Source organism: Alosa pseudoharengus, unplaced genomic scaffold (genome assembly GCF_046254945.1).
Source record: "Alosa pseudoharengus isolate Yale_2024_CS ecotype anadromous, Long Island Sound unplaced genomic scaffold, YU_APseudo_1.1 YU_APseudo_1.1_scf_1, whole genome shotgun sequence".
NCBI classification, from domain to species: domain Eukaryota; kingdom Metazoa; phylum Chordata; class Actinopteri; order Clupeiformes; family Clupeidae; genus Alosa; species Alosa pseudoharengus.
The window spans coordinates 18,824,433-18,838,632 of NW_027468564.1; the positions used below are offsets into that span (position 1 = coordinate 18,824,433).

A 14,200-nucleotide genomic window follows, 5' to 3' on the forward strand; every position below is an offset into this window, starting at 1 on the left:
ATTCTCCAAGGTATTAACATTAACATTTTTCATAACTCCATGTAGGACGTTTCTGTACATAAATGTAAGCACTGTGGCAGTAGTAATGTAATATTTCGAAAATGTAGGCTACTCTTGTACTCTTGATACTCAAGTACTTTTAAAAACAAGTACTTCAGTACTTTTACTTAAGTAGGCATCTGACTGTTGTACTTTTACTTGTACTTGAGTAAAATTGAGCAAAGGGTATCTGTACTTTTACTCAAGTAATAAAGCTGTGTACTCTGTCCGCCTCTGATAGTTGGCGATCACCTCCTCCTTCTCTGGGTGCTCAAACTCTGAGGACAGGTCCGGAGGAATGCTTATTTTCAGGAGTTCCTCCCTGTATGCTTCTTGGTCCACAAAGACCTCACACATGATGAAGCCCATCAAGTCTTCCACATACCCTGTGCAATATTTCACACTTCGTAACTATGTACATAGTTTGTAAAGCATTTCATTGTACATGTATTTATTGTTTTGTTCATTGTAAAGACACCATAGTGCAATAGCATGCAAAATGAACAGATCTTTTATTGTTGATAAATAAAAAATTATGTAACTTACGGAATGTTGTCTCGGTTTTGATGGGTTTCACCCTGCACTCTCCCTTCCTGTACTTTGGGAAATGCATCCTGTAGAGAGGGTCCCCAGAGGATAAGGTGGCCTGGTCTCGTGCAGCATCCTCATTGTAATGCAGAGCAGCCAGGTAGAGTCTTGTGCAGTAAAGAGAAAACCAAACATGAAAATAATGGCATGCACATAATATGCACGTTTCCTTTGAGCTAAAAACTGAGGCTACAATTTCTTGCACTGTCAGTACTATATCTCGCTTTATTTACAACAGCAAACATTAGCCTAGACTAAGAGCTTACTGGCCACCTTCATTGTAGATAACATGACCATATCTAACTCCTCATCAGTAAGGACAAAACGACTACAAATTGTGACAAACCCTTGCAGCTTAAATTAAATAGGGGAAATGTGCAAACACTGGATAACGTTATAAAGTGAGGCTACAAGCTAACATTAGCTTATACTAAGGGCGTTTAGCTGTTGGTCGCCTCAATTGTGGATAACATGACAATATTTAATGGAGGTCTAGTGTCTAGACAACATTTTAACTATCATTACTTTCAGATATTATTGACTGGGATTGTCAAATATGACTCGATCGGCTGTGTGCTGCATTTGCAATTTGGAATGGAGAAAATGCTCACTCCAAGCAGATGCAGGGCTAACGTTAGCCGTAATGTTTGCGTTAGCTTGTGCTAAATGACAAAACACGAACAACCTAACGTTAGTTCATGCTTAACTGTGATAGGAACACAAAAGTCATTATTTGAAAGTACTTACATGTCTCTCATCTTGTGACTTGCCACGGACAGTAGGTACAGATCCCTCTGTCAAACGAAGTTTTGATGGCTAATCCCTCAGTGTACTGTCCTAGGTTTTCAAAGCAGTCTGCCTTGAAGTGGTTCCACACACAAGATTTTTGCCGACTGTTGCTGGAACATGGCCATCGAAAATGAAATGGAGCCACTCGGTTCTTCTGTTCTCTTTGGCTGGGAGAAAGTGCAAGGATTTGTGTTGTTCTGTGCAGCCAGCAAATTTGCATAATATGTCCCCTTTAATAGTGCTTGGGACATGGCAAAATCGCATGAATCCTCTAAAACAGAAAAAAAAAAGAAAAATGCAGAACGTCTTTAATAGCAATATAACATTTGAATCTGAATATAACATATGTAACGGATGCCAGCTAGCTTAGCTGTGCTTGTGGAACGTTGGTAAACCTCACTCCCCGACGCCTCAAGAGTGCTGCTGGCATGCGAGCCAGTAGCCTGGGCTATTGGTTCAATTGTTATCGCGCTCGCCTCCCGATCCGAGGTGCTGCTGTTTGCGGGTTCGAGATCGGGCATGTGCAGGACTGAATCGCGCAGGTTACACATACATAGACAAATAATAAACTTTCATATCCTCCTGAGACCGAATCCATAGACATGTCCTCTGTAGTGGACATAAGTTCTAGATGCATACCCCTTTAACCCTTTGAGCTATTCTATCAATTCCTGTGGTCTTTTAAAGAGGACATCCTGGGCTTTCTAATGTGATTGGCTGGGTTGCTGGGAACCTCCTCTTTCTTGTTCTCAAAAATGGTTGACATCAAAACAAGCACATTTTATGGAAGGAGGAGAGATAAGTCAAATAGTGTCTTCTTATTAAGCATTCATTATGATGGCAATATATGGTCTTGTTAATGAAAATGTCAGGAATCATTAATTTTGAGAGAAGAAGTTATTTACATTTTGAAATAATAGTGACTTTATGAATGTCCATTATAATGGACACCAGGACCAAAATATTGATTTTTGGGAAATTTAGGAGATCATTTGTATAGGATGAATGAGGGGGGGTCAGATTTGGAGCTCTCAGGTGATGAGTGAGTGAAACAGAGATGAGGACTATGAACCTGTGCCTCAAGAAGATAGCGAGGAAGAGTAAGACTAAAAAATGAATTATCGCAGATGAAAGAAAAACATGAAAATGAAATGAACAATCCAGAAAAAAGAAATACAACTGTCCAAATAGGCAAATAGTCTAGAAGGATAAATAACATTTCCCCTTATATTTGGTTAAGTTTACCCTTAATTTAATACCACTAAAAGCATAATTTGTCCATTTTTGTCTATTTTCATGGCTACCTTTTCATAACGGTCCTTTTGTCCACCACAGGGGACATGCTATAAAATTTAAAATAAAAATAAATTTAAAAAAAATTAAAATTGTAAGATGTTTTTTTTAACCCTAAATAGAAAGGAAATCACAACAAAAAAGAAATTGTTGGACACTTTGTTTTTCTTGGTTCCCAGGAGGATATGCAAATGTTGACATGGTTGACATGGTACATATCCATGTCAAGGACACCGAAGGAACCACTCAGCGATATTCACCCTAAAGCAATATTAGCCTGATGCAAATATGCAACACACAAGTGACATTTCTGAGTGATTTTTATTTACGTTCTTTATAGTAAACTAGGTAAACAGGCTGTTAATAAGGCTAACATGTCAGATGACTTTTGATAGGCCTAGTCAGCTCAGTGCCACAGAACATTCATTGATCCTGAAGGGTGCAAAAGAGTGAATCAGATTTGATGCAACTGACAGTAGTTTGATTGTTAGATATTTCTGCTTTTTGCCTTTATGATGTTATGTCTCCAATTGCAAAATTGTTCAGTATAATTCACATGGCAGACCTTAGCCCTAGTTGCACTATTTTAGAACATGACATGTCAGCTGCTCTACTGCTTAATTTAGCTTCAGCTCTGCAGGTTCTGACTTCAATGCATTTCGAAGCAGCAGGAATAGATAGATAGAAGAAAGATAGATACTTTATTGATCCCCATGGGGAAATTCAAGATATGATCATATTAATATAAAATATGATCATATTAAACATTTGAATTTAGTAAGGAGAAATGCGATGGTTTGTAAATTAGAATGATGCATTAAATTTGACTAGGCCACTACACGTTTGTGAGATGTGTCATTGGAAGACAATGCCAAACAGAGCAGTGGCGTATTAGTAGACTACTAGATGGTAGCGACCACTAGCGAGTAGATCGTGGGGAGGAAGTCACAAAATGGCAGACTTTGACTCAAGCTACTTCCTAAGTTTCTGTTTCTATTTTGCTATCTCTGGTTTCGATTGAAAAAATCTGGCGGGGAACGCCACTATTTAAATATCACAAGGTACAGATATTATTTCAGGATGGTAGTAGCGCTAATGTTACTACAAAAACAACCACGGATTTTAATGGCGTGGTCTTCGGAATGTCGGGCTTCCTGGTTGTAGCACAGTGTGGCTGTAGTTTTCCAAGACCGAAATGCGTCGTTGTGTTCAGCTAACATTACACAATGTGCTGCAAATGGAAATTATTAAGTTAGCTAGCGTATCAGTCTTCTAACTTGGTACTTTTCGTCTCGTGTTTAAAATTTGGACTACTTTTTTGTTCGTAGTTGAAGATGAGAGTATTCTCTGATGGCTGCTGACTGTAAAGAAAATGGGGTCGGACGAAGCTATGGAACGAGACGACAGAGCAAAAGAAGGTGATCATGTGCTCCTCCATGTTCGTTTATTTGTTCGATCCGAACATGTAGCGATTAGTCCATTTAGCGGTTCATCGTAATTTTTCCATCATGATAGTAGTGTAGGCTTAGTTAAAATTCTATTGAACTAGCCATGTAGACAATCCCCCCACTTACTATCGCAGCAGGATCGACTAACCCTTAAAATGTGACGCATGCAGCTACTTAACCGGCTAACTTAGGTTTGCCGTTATATTCATCACAGATCTACGAGTAAGTAATCATAAGCAGCCAACTATGCTAGACGGATATATTCGACTTAAATCAGTTAGCCTACATGGATTGCCAAGGACGTAACACGTCAACTCATTATTTGTAAACAAGCTCCCACACTGTCCACATTTTGCACTGCTTTTGTGTCTCGTTTGCAGCAAAAACATTTATCTTACCAGTTTTTGCCGCTATATATTTTCTAAAGTGTAGGCCTATGTCTGTCGTCCTCCTGACTACACTATTGAGTGCAATGTAACACTGGATCCCGTATTAGAGTTTCTCCCTCACTTTATCTTTCGCACTCACTCATACTCACTCACTCACTCAACCACAAGGCCTTATACCGTCTACCCAGATTAGGTATCCAGAGGAATCGTTTACAATGATGAAGACCAAATGCCCAAAATCCTAAACTATGCATTAGGTCTAGGAGAAAATAACTGCAGGAAAGAATGGAGTTTCTAACCAAACCAACTTTTGTCAGTTGTTTATTGTCAATAGCATTTTCCATTGTCATCACTGATCAAATTTCTAGCAGGGGAAGTAATTCTCATGTTTGATTAACTAATACTATCTGTAGTAGTGATAATAATAATAATATTATTAATAATAGTAATGTTATAATAATAACAACAACAATAATCATAATGTAATTTAAAGGCACATTCCACTAATTTGTCAACATCAGCCAGTTACTTCTCATAGTACTCAAGCTGTATTTTTGTTTTGAATAAGATGCATAGATGCATAAATAAACAAATAAATGACAAGTTTGTTTACACGGTGCTGGCTCTATTAATTAATTCATATATGAATTCATTATAATCTATTAAGTTGCTTAAGGGCAATATCCTATATCAGCCATTCCAAACATCACCTCAGAGGCACAAGTGAAAGACATAATGTGCTTGGCTGTTGAACTCAAATAATCAACAACCTGATACCAGGGTGACAGCCTGTGTCTTAACATGCACTATGCTATTTTACCTTTTGCAAACCTGACATTTTGTCACTTAAACCATGAAATGAGATAACAAACTATAATTAAAAAAAAACACACATTGAAATCACCGCACACTGATCACTATTAATGTTGTTTTTTAAACAATGTTAATAGGTATCACTGTGCGGTGATAGGCTTGTGCACAGGGACGCCTATGGACTTGAATAACAAACTATGTCAATAAACGAACAACGTCTCTCTTTCGCCAGGTCTTATGGAGCTTGTTCTTCCTGGTTCCACAGCATTCGATGATGGAATTCTCCCGCCTCTGCACAACTCTTACCTGTATGACGACTCTAGGAAGTTGTTTATGTATAGTTCTGCACGCCTCATAAAGAATGTGGCACTTCAGACAAGAGTGAGTGTTTTCGAGCTCCAAGCAACTAGAATTGTTTGTATTATGTCATAATGAACGACGTAACAAGCATTCTCAACACAACATGTCCTGATGTTATGTAAGGGATAATGGCACCTGAGGTGTCCTGTTATACGGAATTAATGGACAAGGGCGAGAGGCAAAGAACTCCCCTACATGCAGCAGCATTTTTAAAGGATGTCGATTAATTATTATTATCATTAAAATCACAAAACATATAGAGATGGACATATTTTTTTCTGTCCATATCGCCCACCTTTAGTTGCTATGCTGGTTGCTAGGGTAATCATCTTTGTTGATTGTTGCTAGGTTGACATGGTTTAATGGATGTTGATAGACAGTTTAATGGATGTGTATAGGTAAATAGTTTAATGGATAATGATGGGCAGATAGTTTGATGGATGAATTAATGGTTGGAAGTAGATGTATATGGTGGTTGCTATGCTGGCTGTTAGGGTAATCATGTTGGTTGCTTGGTTGACATGGTTTAATACCGGTAGATGTCAGACAGGTACAGTAGTTTGGTGAATGTCAATAGACAAATAGTTTAATGGATGTTGATAGACAGATAGTTTAATGGATGAATGAATAGTTTGAAGTGGAGGAATGAGAGTTGTTTGGAAGGTGCATGGTATTATTGTTTAATGGAGAGAGACATAGAGAGAAAGCTAGTTGAGCAGATGGCAGTTGGGACAGTTGCAAATCAGTGCAAATGGCTCTTTATGATGTCATAATCTCCCATGTAAAGTCTATGGGCATATAATAAGCTTGTTTTTTTGTTAATATTTCAAAAAGTATAAAGTTTACACAAATGGAAATTACATAGAAGCCATGTCATTTAAAAGACTTATGTCACAAAGTCTGAATGACGTTTCTACATTAAATGGCTCAAGCTGAATTAAACAGAGAAATGTTGGTTAGAAGAATAAGAAATATAAGAAGCCTAAGCCATTTATTGCACTGTACATATTATCTGTTTGTTTTTGCTTGTTTTCAAATAGTATGCTGCCTTTCGAGCAGAGAAGAAAGAATGTGGTTACACAGAGAAAGAACTGGAAGAGACCTTCGGGTTCCTGTTGTTTGACGATGAAAAAAAGGTACCGAAATCTGTCTTTATGGCACGCCACGGTTTGAGGTTTGAATATATAAATGGTCAAGTTTAGTTATGTTAACTAAGAGAAAGTGAATTGTGAATGGTCGTGTGGTGTTTGTTATTAATTTCACAGGCCACTGAACTTGGAGATAGTGGACTTCTTACGGGACACAGTACGTGTTCAACACTTGGGGATCCCTCAAAGGGTAAATTATTGCATTTTTTTGTTTTATTTATCTTAAAATGTGATGTGTGAAAAAGTGTCTCTGATGATAATGTTAAAATGTCATTATTTGTCGCATCCTCTTATTATTATATAACTATGAATTATTGAGCAGTGGCCATCAGGCAGACAGTCAGATGAAATCGAAAATATCAGAGGTGTTCAAGTTTGTCTTCTGAAGCCAGGCTTTTATACCTCTGGAAAAGATGTATTGTACATATACCATCTGTTTTGTGGGACTGACCTCCCTCTTTTCCTCTTGCTGTCGCACACCAGAAGTTAAGCAGGTATCTTGCTCTTTTCTGTCAAATTATGTTTTTTAACAAATATGATCAATTTCTGTTTCATACAAGACAATTCCATACAGTATTTAGGATAATTAGGAACATAAACAATAAGGAGATGTTTGATCTGAGTCCAGGTTTTTTTTTTTTTGGGAGGGGGGTGTTAAATCCTTGATTCCTTGATTTGCTCTGTTCTTGGGAAGAACACAACTGAGATGTTGACAATCAATCAAAATAGATTTTCAAATTCAGTTATGACTTCCAGCAATTATGAGAGCAGCATGGTTGATATGGTTATGTTGCTGTATTCTGTTTTGTACTAGGCTAATGTTTTTATTTTCTTGTGATTTATATATCCAGCGTGCCTTTGCTATACAGTGGGTAACTTATCTATTGACTACTTATGTAAGTTGCTACCTACTCAGAACCACAACTCATTTAAATATCATGCCATCATGATAACTAAGCCCTACAAATTATACTTGGTGGTTATTTATCGCCCTCTGGGACAACTTGGCAGCTCTGTGAATGAGTTGGACATTCTACTGTCTACTATTCCAATGTCTACTTGCCCATTATTAATCTTTGGCGATTTTAATATCCATTTGGATAACTCCTCTTCAGTTGACTTCCTGTCCTTACTCTTCTCATTTAATATCACACATGTACACAGTCCTACTCACAAGGCTGGTAAGGATCTTGATGGAATTCTGCTACGTAACTACTACAGGCAACATTTTGGTCAATTCATTACATGTATCGGATCATTACTTCATTAGGTTATCTGTGCGTCTCCTGGATAACCCAGCAGCTCCTTCTCCGACAATTTTGTTCAGGCATATCCCCAGAAGCCTCTCAAGCGACCATTTTGTATTACACATTAGTAACATCTGCTTTACCTTTTCCGAGTTAATTCTCGTCACTTGAGGTTATTGACGCTACAGAGACTCTTCATCAACACTGGCATCTTAATGCCACATATCCTCTTTCCACAAGGCCCACTCGTTCTAAACCTCGTCATCCATGGCTGACAAACAGTATACACTCAGTATAAAAGGAACTTACAACTGCTGAGAGGAAATGGTGTGAATCCAGAGATGAAAATGATTTTAGTAACTACTAGCACTATCATCTTTTTCATCCACTGTTACACTTGCAAAAAACCCCAACTAGATATCAACTAGCACGTATCTTGGGCGTTGTAATTAATGACCGACTTAACTTCTCTGAGCATGTAGCCTCAAATGCAAAATCATGTTGGTTTATCCTTTACAACATTAGGAAGATCAGACCTTATCTGACACAATATTCCACATGACTTCTTGTACATGCCATGGTTATCTCCAAGCTGGACTATTGTAATTCACTATTAGCTGGCAGTGTTTCCCACAGAATTGAATTATATTTGTGGTGGTAGGTTTGCAGAATTAACTTGAATGCAACAGTTTTTAACTCATTGAATGCCAAGCTGTTTTCGGAAGCTTTGTCCTAGAGTGCCAGAAATCTAGACCATTGTTGATGATTTTTGTACAGCCACAGCATATTCTCTGTTATAGCTATGAACACATACAATGGCTCGTTTAAAAGGTGAGACTTTAAGCTCTCAGTGGGTGCAAACCGTGTATTTCTACACGCCTCTGTTCCTGAGAAATCCCAAGCTAAACAGTGGCTAGTTTTCATCAAAATCGCTGTTTTCTTCTAGAAATGGAGATTTCACGTCTTTCATGAAATATGAAGTGTTGCCTGTAAACTTTCCAGGAAGTGATCAGCGAGATCTGGCGAGACTGCCACCTAGTGATAGACCCACGAAAATGGCCTGGTTTTGACCTGACGTGCATGCGTCACTGATTCGACCCAAAGCGGCAACCGAGTTATGATAAAATGTCCAGATAAAATGTCCAGATTGTGCTTTTTCATGAGTTTTCGATCGTCATTTCATTTCCATTCATCACAGAGTTCCCAAAATCACATATAAGGTGTGTTAGAGTGTCTAGTTTCGTATTTTTTAAAAAAAAAAAACCTAAAAACGTAATATTACGTTTTTGGCACTCAACACATGGGAAGGAAAAACGTAATATTACGTTTTTGGCACTCAATGAGTTAACAAATTAGCGCAGCATGGTTATGATGCTTACCAGACAACCTGGAAACTCATTGTGTGGTGGTCAAGGTTGATATTGTGGTGGGCCGCCACAAATAAGTCAATGTATGGGAAACACTGGCTGGCCTACCTGCTTGTTTAGTAAGATTGTTACAACTGATTCAGAAGGCTGCAGCACGCTTGGTCTTCAATTAGCCAAAGAGGACACATGTAACTCCTCTCCTAGTTACTCTCCACTGGCTCCATATAGTGGTATAAATTATAAATAAAGTATACATTTAAATCTCTCACTTTGGCCTATAGAACACCGACTGGATCTACTTAATTCAATGATCAAGATATACAGTGGCAAGAAAAAGTATGTGAACCCATGTTAAAGTTGAATAAAAAGAGGAATAAAAAAAAATGTCTTTGGGAAATTGATCTTTATGCCTTAATTAAAAGAATGAGAAATTCAACCTTTAAGGACACCAATTTTCTTTGTGAATGGATAATGTATTGTAAATAAATAAATATTTTTCTTTAAATAGGTATTTTATATATAAATTCCCATAGATGCTGGCTGATTTTTTTAATTTTTATTTTTAAAGACCTGTTATTTCATGGATCCAGGATACTATGCATCATGATAAAGTTCCCTTGATCTTTGGAATTAAAATAGCCCCACATCATCACATACAGTACCCTTCATCATACCTAGATATTGGCATGGTTGTATTTCAGTTAGCCTATTAGCTGGTTTGATTTGTATTGAGGTCATCAGGGTTTTCATTTTCATTCTTTGAACGGTTTCTAATCCCTGCTATTAATGCATTTCAGATGTTGTTTACTTTTCTAGCCTAATTTTTTTTTTTTTTTTGGGGGGGGGATTATTTTGACCGTTTAACTGTGAGCTACTAAACAAAGCAGACATGAATATAGACGTAAACATAGTGAAATGAAATGGCTTGGAATGATAATTTGATTGTTATAGAACACTACAAAGAGACACAAGGTTAGTGTTCACAGAATACATTTTGTCGCTGTCCGATGAGAACAACATATCTTGTATTTCTGACAATTTTGACTTTTTACTATAAATAGAATGTCCACCTTCTCCTCTCTACAGTTAGCTTTGAGTATCAAAATGACCAATGAAAATAATTTGAATATTTTGTACACCCTCCACTAGTAGTAGTATTGTGCATGAATTGTTCATAATAACTTCACTGAACTGCAGAAGAAGCACGCAAAGGCTGCTACCAAAGTTTCCAGAGGTTACGGACTGAACTAGCCTAGGCAGTTTGAACTATGTTGTTTGAAACCTATGAAATGATTAATAGAGAGGGATTTAATTTGTATAGTAGCCAGCAAATGCATGTTGTGTTCTTGAAAGAGATAATATTTGTGTTAAATGTCCTGCTTCAGTTGATTACGTTAGTATACTTTGACACTTGCTCTCGCAGGAGCAGTGTCCTGTATCCTGCTTCTGTCAGTGATCCTAAAGGAAGTTGTCACGTGGTGACACTTGCTCTCGCTCACTCCCCCTTGCTCAGCGCCACTTTCCCTTGCTGTACTAGTTTCCTGGGTAAAGCTGTTTTACATCAGGTCAGAGTCCCTCTAGTTTGGACTTAGAAGGATGTTGTCAAACATTAATCAGATAATGTGTTTTCACTTACTCAGTAGTGGTGGTGTTGATTGTTTGGTTGTTGCTGTCATTTCATTTGTGTGCTGCGTTTTTTTTTTTTTTTTTTTTTGTCTTGTTGATATGGACATTGTCTTGACAGGACCAGTGAAGTTACCCATTAGCCCAAAGTTAGCCATTGAACAAGAGCCCTAAGGCAGGTCAATTGTGGATGGATATGTGTCAGTACCGAGCTGGCTAAAATTCAAGGAGAACACAGTGTTAAAGGCCAAGTTTAAGTCAATGAATAGCAGAGTCAGGACTTTCCAAGTGTGCCAGCGTAGAGTGGAGTGCTTGTGGAGATGTTTTTTGGTGACCTGATGGTGTAATAGTGCTGTAGGGTGGTTTATTGCTGTGGAGATGTCTCCTCCTCGTGCGAAAGTTGCATACAGTGTTTACAGTCTTCAATGTTAACATCAGAGAAATATGTAAAATATGCTGTGTCTTGCAGGGACATCTGCCTAGGCCAGAAAGAAGTTGAAAATGTCAAATGTCCTTTATGATCTCATCCAAGTGATAGCTCAAAGTCTATTCTACTCAGGCCCATAGCCTTCTAAACATTTATGCCCGATTTTTTTTTTTTTTCCCGCAGGCATTAGAGTAACACTTTACTTTCCTCTGTAACACTGGAATGGCATGGAATTTTTAGTGTCACGTTTGTAGTACTGGGCGGTATGACCACAAATGTATATCACGGTATTTTCCAAAATTCTGACGGTTTCACGGTATATGACAGTATTTTTTATTATTTTTTTCATGCATAATCAGGTGTTCACAGCATTTTCTACTGGTTGAGAGAGGAATTACTGCAGTAGATTGGATGTTCTATTTTGTTCTATGTTCTATGGTTCTATTTTGTTCTATTTTACTGTCATGATGAGTGAATATTGTAGAATAATTCCACACTAGTAGTAATACAGGTTTGCATGACCCCAGATAATGATGCTGTTTACAAAGAATAGCCACTCATGACTCTAATGAAGTGAGGAATTAGAATGCAAAGACAATTGCGGTCAAAACACAGAACTTTTAATGTGTAAATTTCACCAATATATTTTGATAAAACCAATACAAAATGTAGTGCAGCTTGCAATAATTATACTTTTGCTTCAAGTTCAATCCCAGGTACATTGCACAGTATTCAAGTAAACATAAAAAGGAAAAATAAAAGAAGCGTGACAATTTGCATTAATATGGGCTTTGACTACTTTTGACTATTGAAAATAAAATCTCTCCGCTAACATTAACAGAATTCATGTGGATCTCCTGTTAGCCTACCATGAGCTTCGGTTCGTTTCGCTAGGCAAAATGTTAACAAAAAATTTGTTTTGGTGCACTGATGAGTCAGGATCATCTCTAACTAGCCAGCTAGTATTGCTCAGTTCATATATATAATTTCTATATTATCGGTATTTGTCTATATTACTTGCTACCTGGATAATTTCAGTGAATATTATTAAGGTAAGATGAATTATAAGATCATTATGCTTTAATGTGTGCAGTGGGTTGTTAACAGCATCACCAAATTCCGTGGAAACTATAAAATTTCCGTGTGGGGAAATCCCTTTCAATGCAGTAAATCTAACTAAGGAAACCATTTAAGATATTCTGTGCAACACCCTAACACAAGTACATAAGTTTAACATAAGTTTAAAAACTTAAGGTGTTTTGTGCAACCGGCTCCAGAGCACTACTGTTTACCCTTGCCACACCTCGCAGTCACACCATGCATTTTTTTTTTAGTGCAACATTGAAAAAGATCCCGTCTGAAACAGTGTCACGTGGCACAGTGCACAGATTAATTTACTGTGGACATCAAAGCGAACCGTGCTGTGAATATTTAGCAAGATGGTCTCGGTTCACCCGGTTCACTTTAGAGGGGTCTGACTTTTCACAAGAACAAAAATTGCTGAGTCATTGGTCTCAGTTTGTTTAAAAACACCCAGAGTGTAAAACTTCCTTTGTAGCACTTGAATGTAGGCTTTTGTGTATAGTATCCTTGGCTTGTTTTGTTTGGTAGTTGGTCTTTTGTTTGTTTAATGGTAGATGTTTGTTTGTTTAATGGCGTAAATATGTAGATTGTTTTTGTATGTCCTGGCCTGGGAACATGAGGCATTTTTTGTCATCGTCATCGCAGAGGCAGCTGTGGAAGAGCTGGTCAGACCAGATTATGGCCCTGAAGTAGATTTTTTTTGATGGTATTTGTTAAACATAGAGCATTTGGTCACACGTGAACGTCAATTGTTGTCTCCTGGTTTGGAATTTGTTCTCAGAGGTGTTGCCCTGACAATGAGTTGAGTTTATTTGTTTTCGGTGACAGGTAGTGTTTAATCTGGTGTGGTGGGAGGTCAAAGCTCAGGACTTATTTTCCTCAAGACTCGACATCTTCACTGATCAAGTGGTTGTGCTGCCTTGAACAATTACAAATTACCTTGTCCCCTCGCTGTTCATATTTCCTCAAATTCAGTTGGGTCAAAGCCATTGAAAGAGAGAGTTGCGATATAGTTAAATGGCTGTATTGCAGGAGGGTGGGATGTATTTATGGATGCTAATATAGAGTGTCGTGCCTCTGATTTCTTTACCGTGTTGAGTTGGCCTTTCCCTGATATTGGTTTGTTCTTTTTGTGTAAACCACATTGAATGATGATTACATATGATAATGTGCTATATAAACACATTTGACCTCGACGTTCGTGCTCGCTAGCGTCATCTCAGTCTGCAGAGTGTATATTAACAAAACTGTCTTCCATTCTTCATGCTCCGTGTTTATTCATTTTTTTTTTTTTTGTCGCTTTCCTTTCTCTGTTATAGGTGTGTATGTATCTAAATACTCAGACTGCTTGGACTTCAAGCCATGGTACAGTGGGAAATCAGGTCACATAGCCATCATCAAGCTCACCAAGGTAAACGATTTCTCGTGAGTCATCACCAACTGACCAATGCCGAAGGTGCTAAAAACACACACATCTGTACAGGGTTCCAGACAGTGGTTTCTTTTTTTTTATTTTTTATTTATTTATTTATTTATTTATTTTTTAACAGGAGCACTGCCTTACTGAATGTTTTTGGAGCACAAGC

The 14,200-nt window shown here is 37.8% G+C and overlaps 1 protein-coding gene and 1 long non-coding RNA gene across 4 annotated transcripts in view; one reads left to right on the top strand and one right to left on the bottom strand.

Moving 5' to 3' along the window:
• Positions 1–285: 285 nt before the first annotated feature.
• On the bottom strand, positions 286–1,618 carry LOC143124855 (uncharacterized). Its single transcript, XR_012987152.1, has 3 exons — positions 1,375–1,618; positions 586–734; positions 286–425 (listed from the first exon to the last, which is right to left on the bottom strand). It is a non-coding gene; the product is annotated as an uncharacterized LOC143124855 (long non-coding RNA).
• Positions 1,619–3,655: 2,037 nt separating this feature from the next.
• The window catches only part of LOC143122492 (uncharacterized), a 31,633-nt gene continuing 21,088 nt past the window's right edge, over positions 3,656–14,200 (top strand). For 2 of the 3 annotated variants that reach the window (XR_012986710.1, XM_076283282.1), the window contains exons 1-6: positions 3,656–3,770; positions 4,038–4,127; positions 5,592–5,740; positions 6,760–6,855; positions 6,985–7,057; positions 13,934–14,025. Coding sequence is in view for 2 of the 3 variants with exons in the window: in XM_076283282.1 (XP_076139397.1) it covers positions 4,082–4,127; positions 5,592–5,740; positions 6,760–6,855; positions 6,985–7,057; positions 13,934–14,025 (456 nt within the window). In the remaining variant the exon portion in view is untranslated. Of the gene's footprint in view, positions 3,771–3,807; positions 4,128–5,591; positions 5,741–6,759; positions 6,856–6,984; positions 7,058–13,933; positions 14,026–14,200 lie in introns of those variants that run through there. The other variant, XM_076283286.1, reaches the window with a different exon arrangement.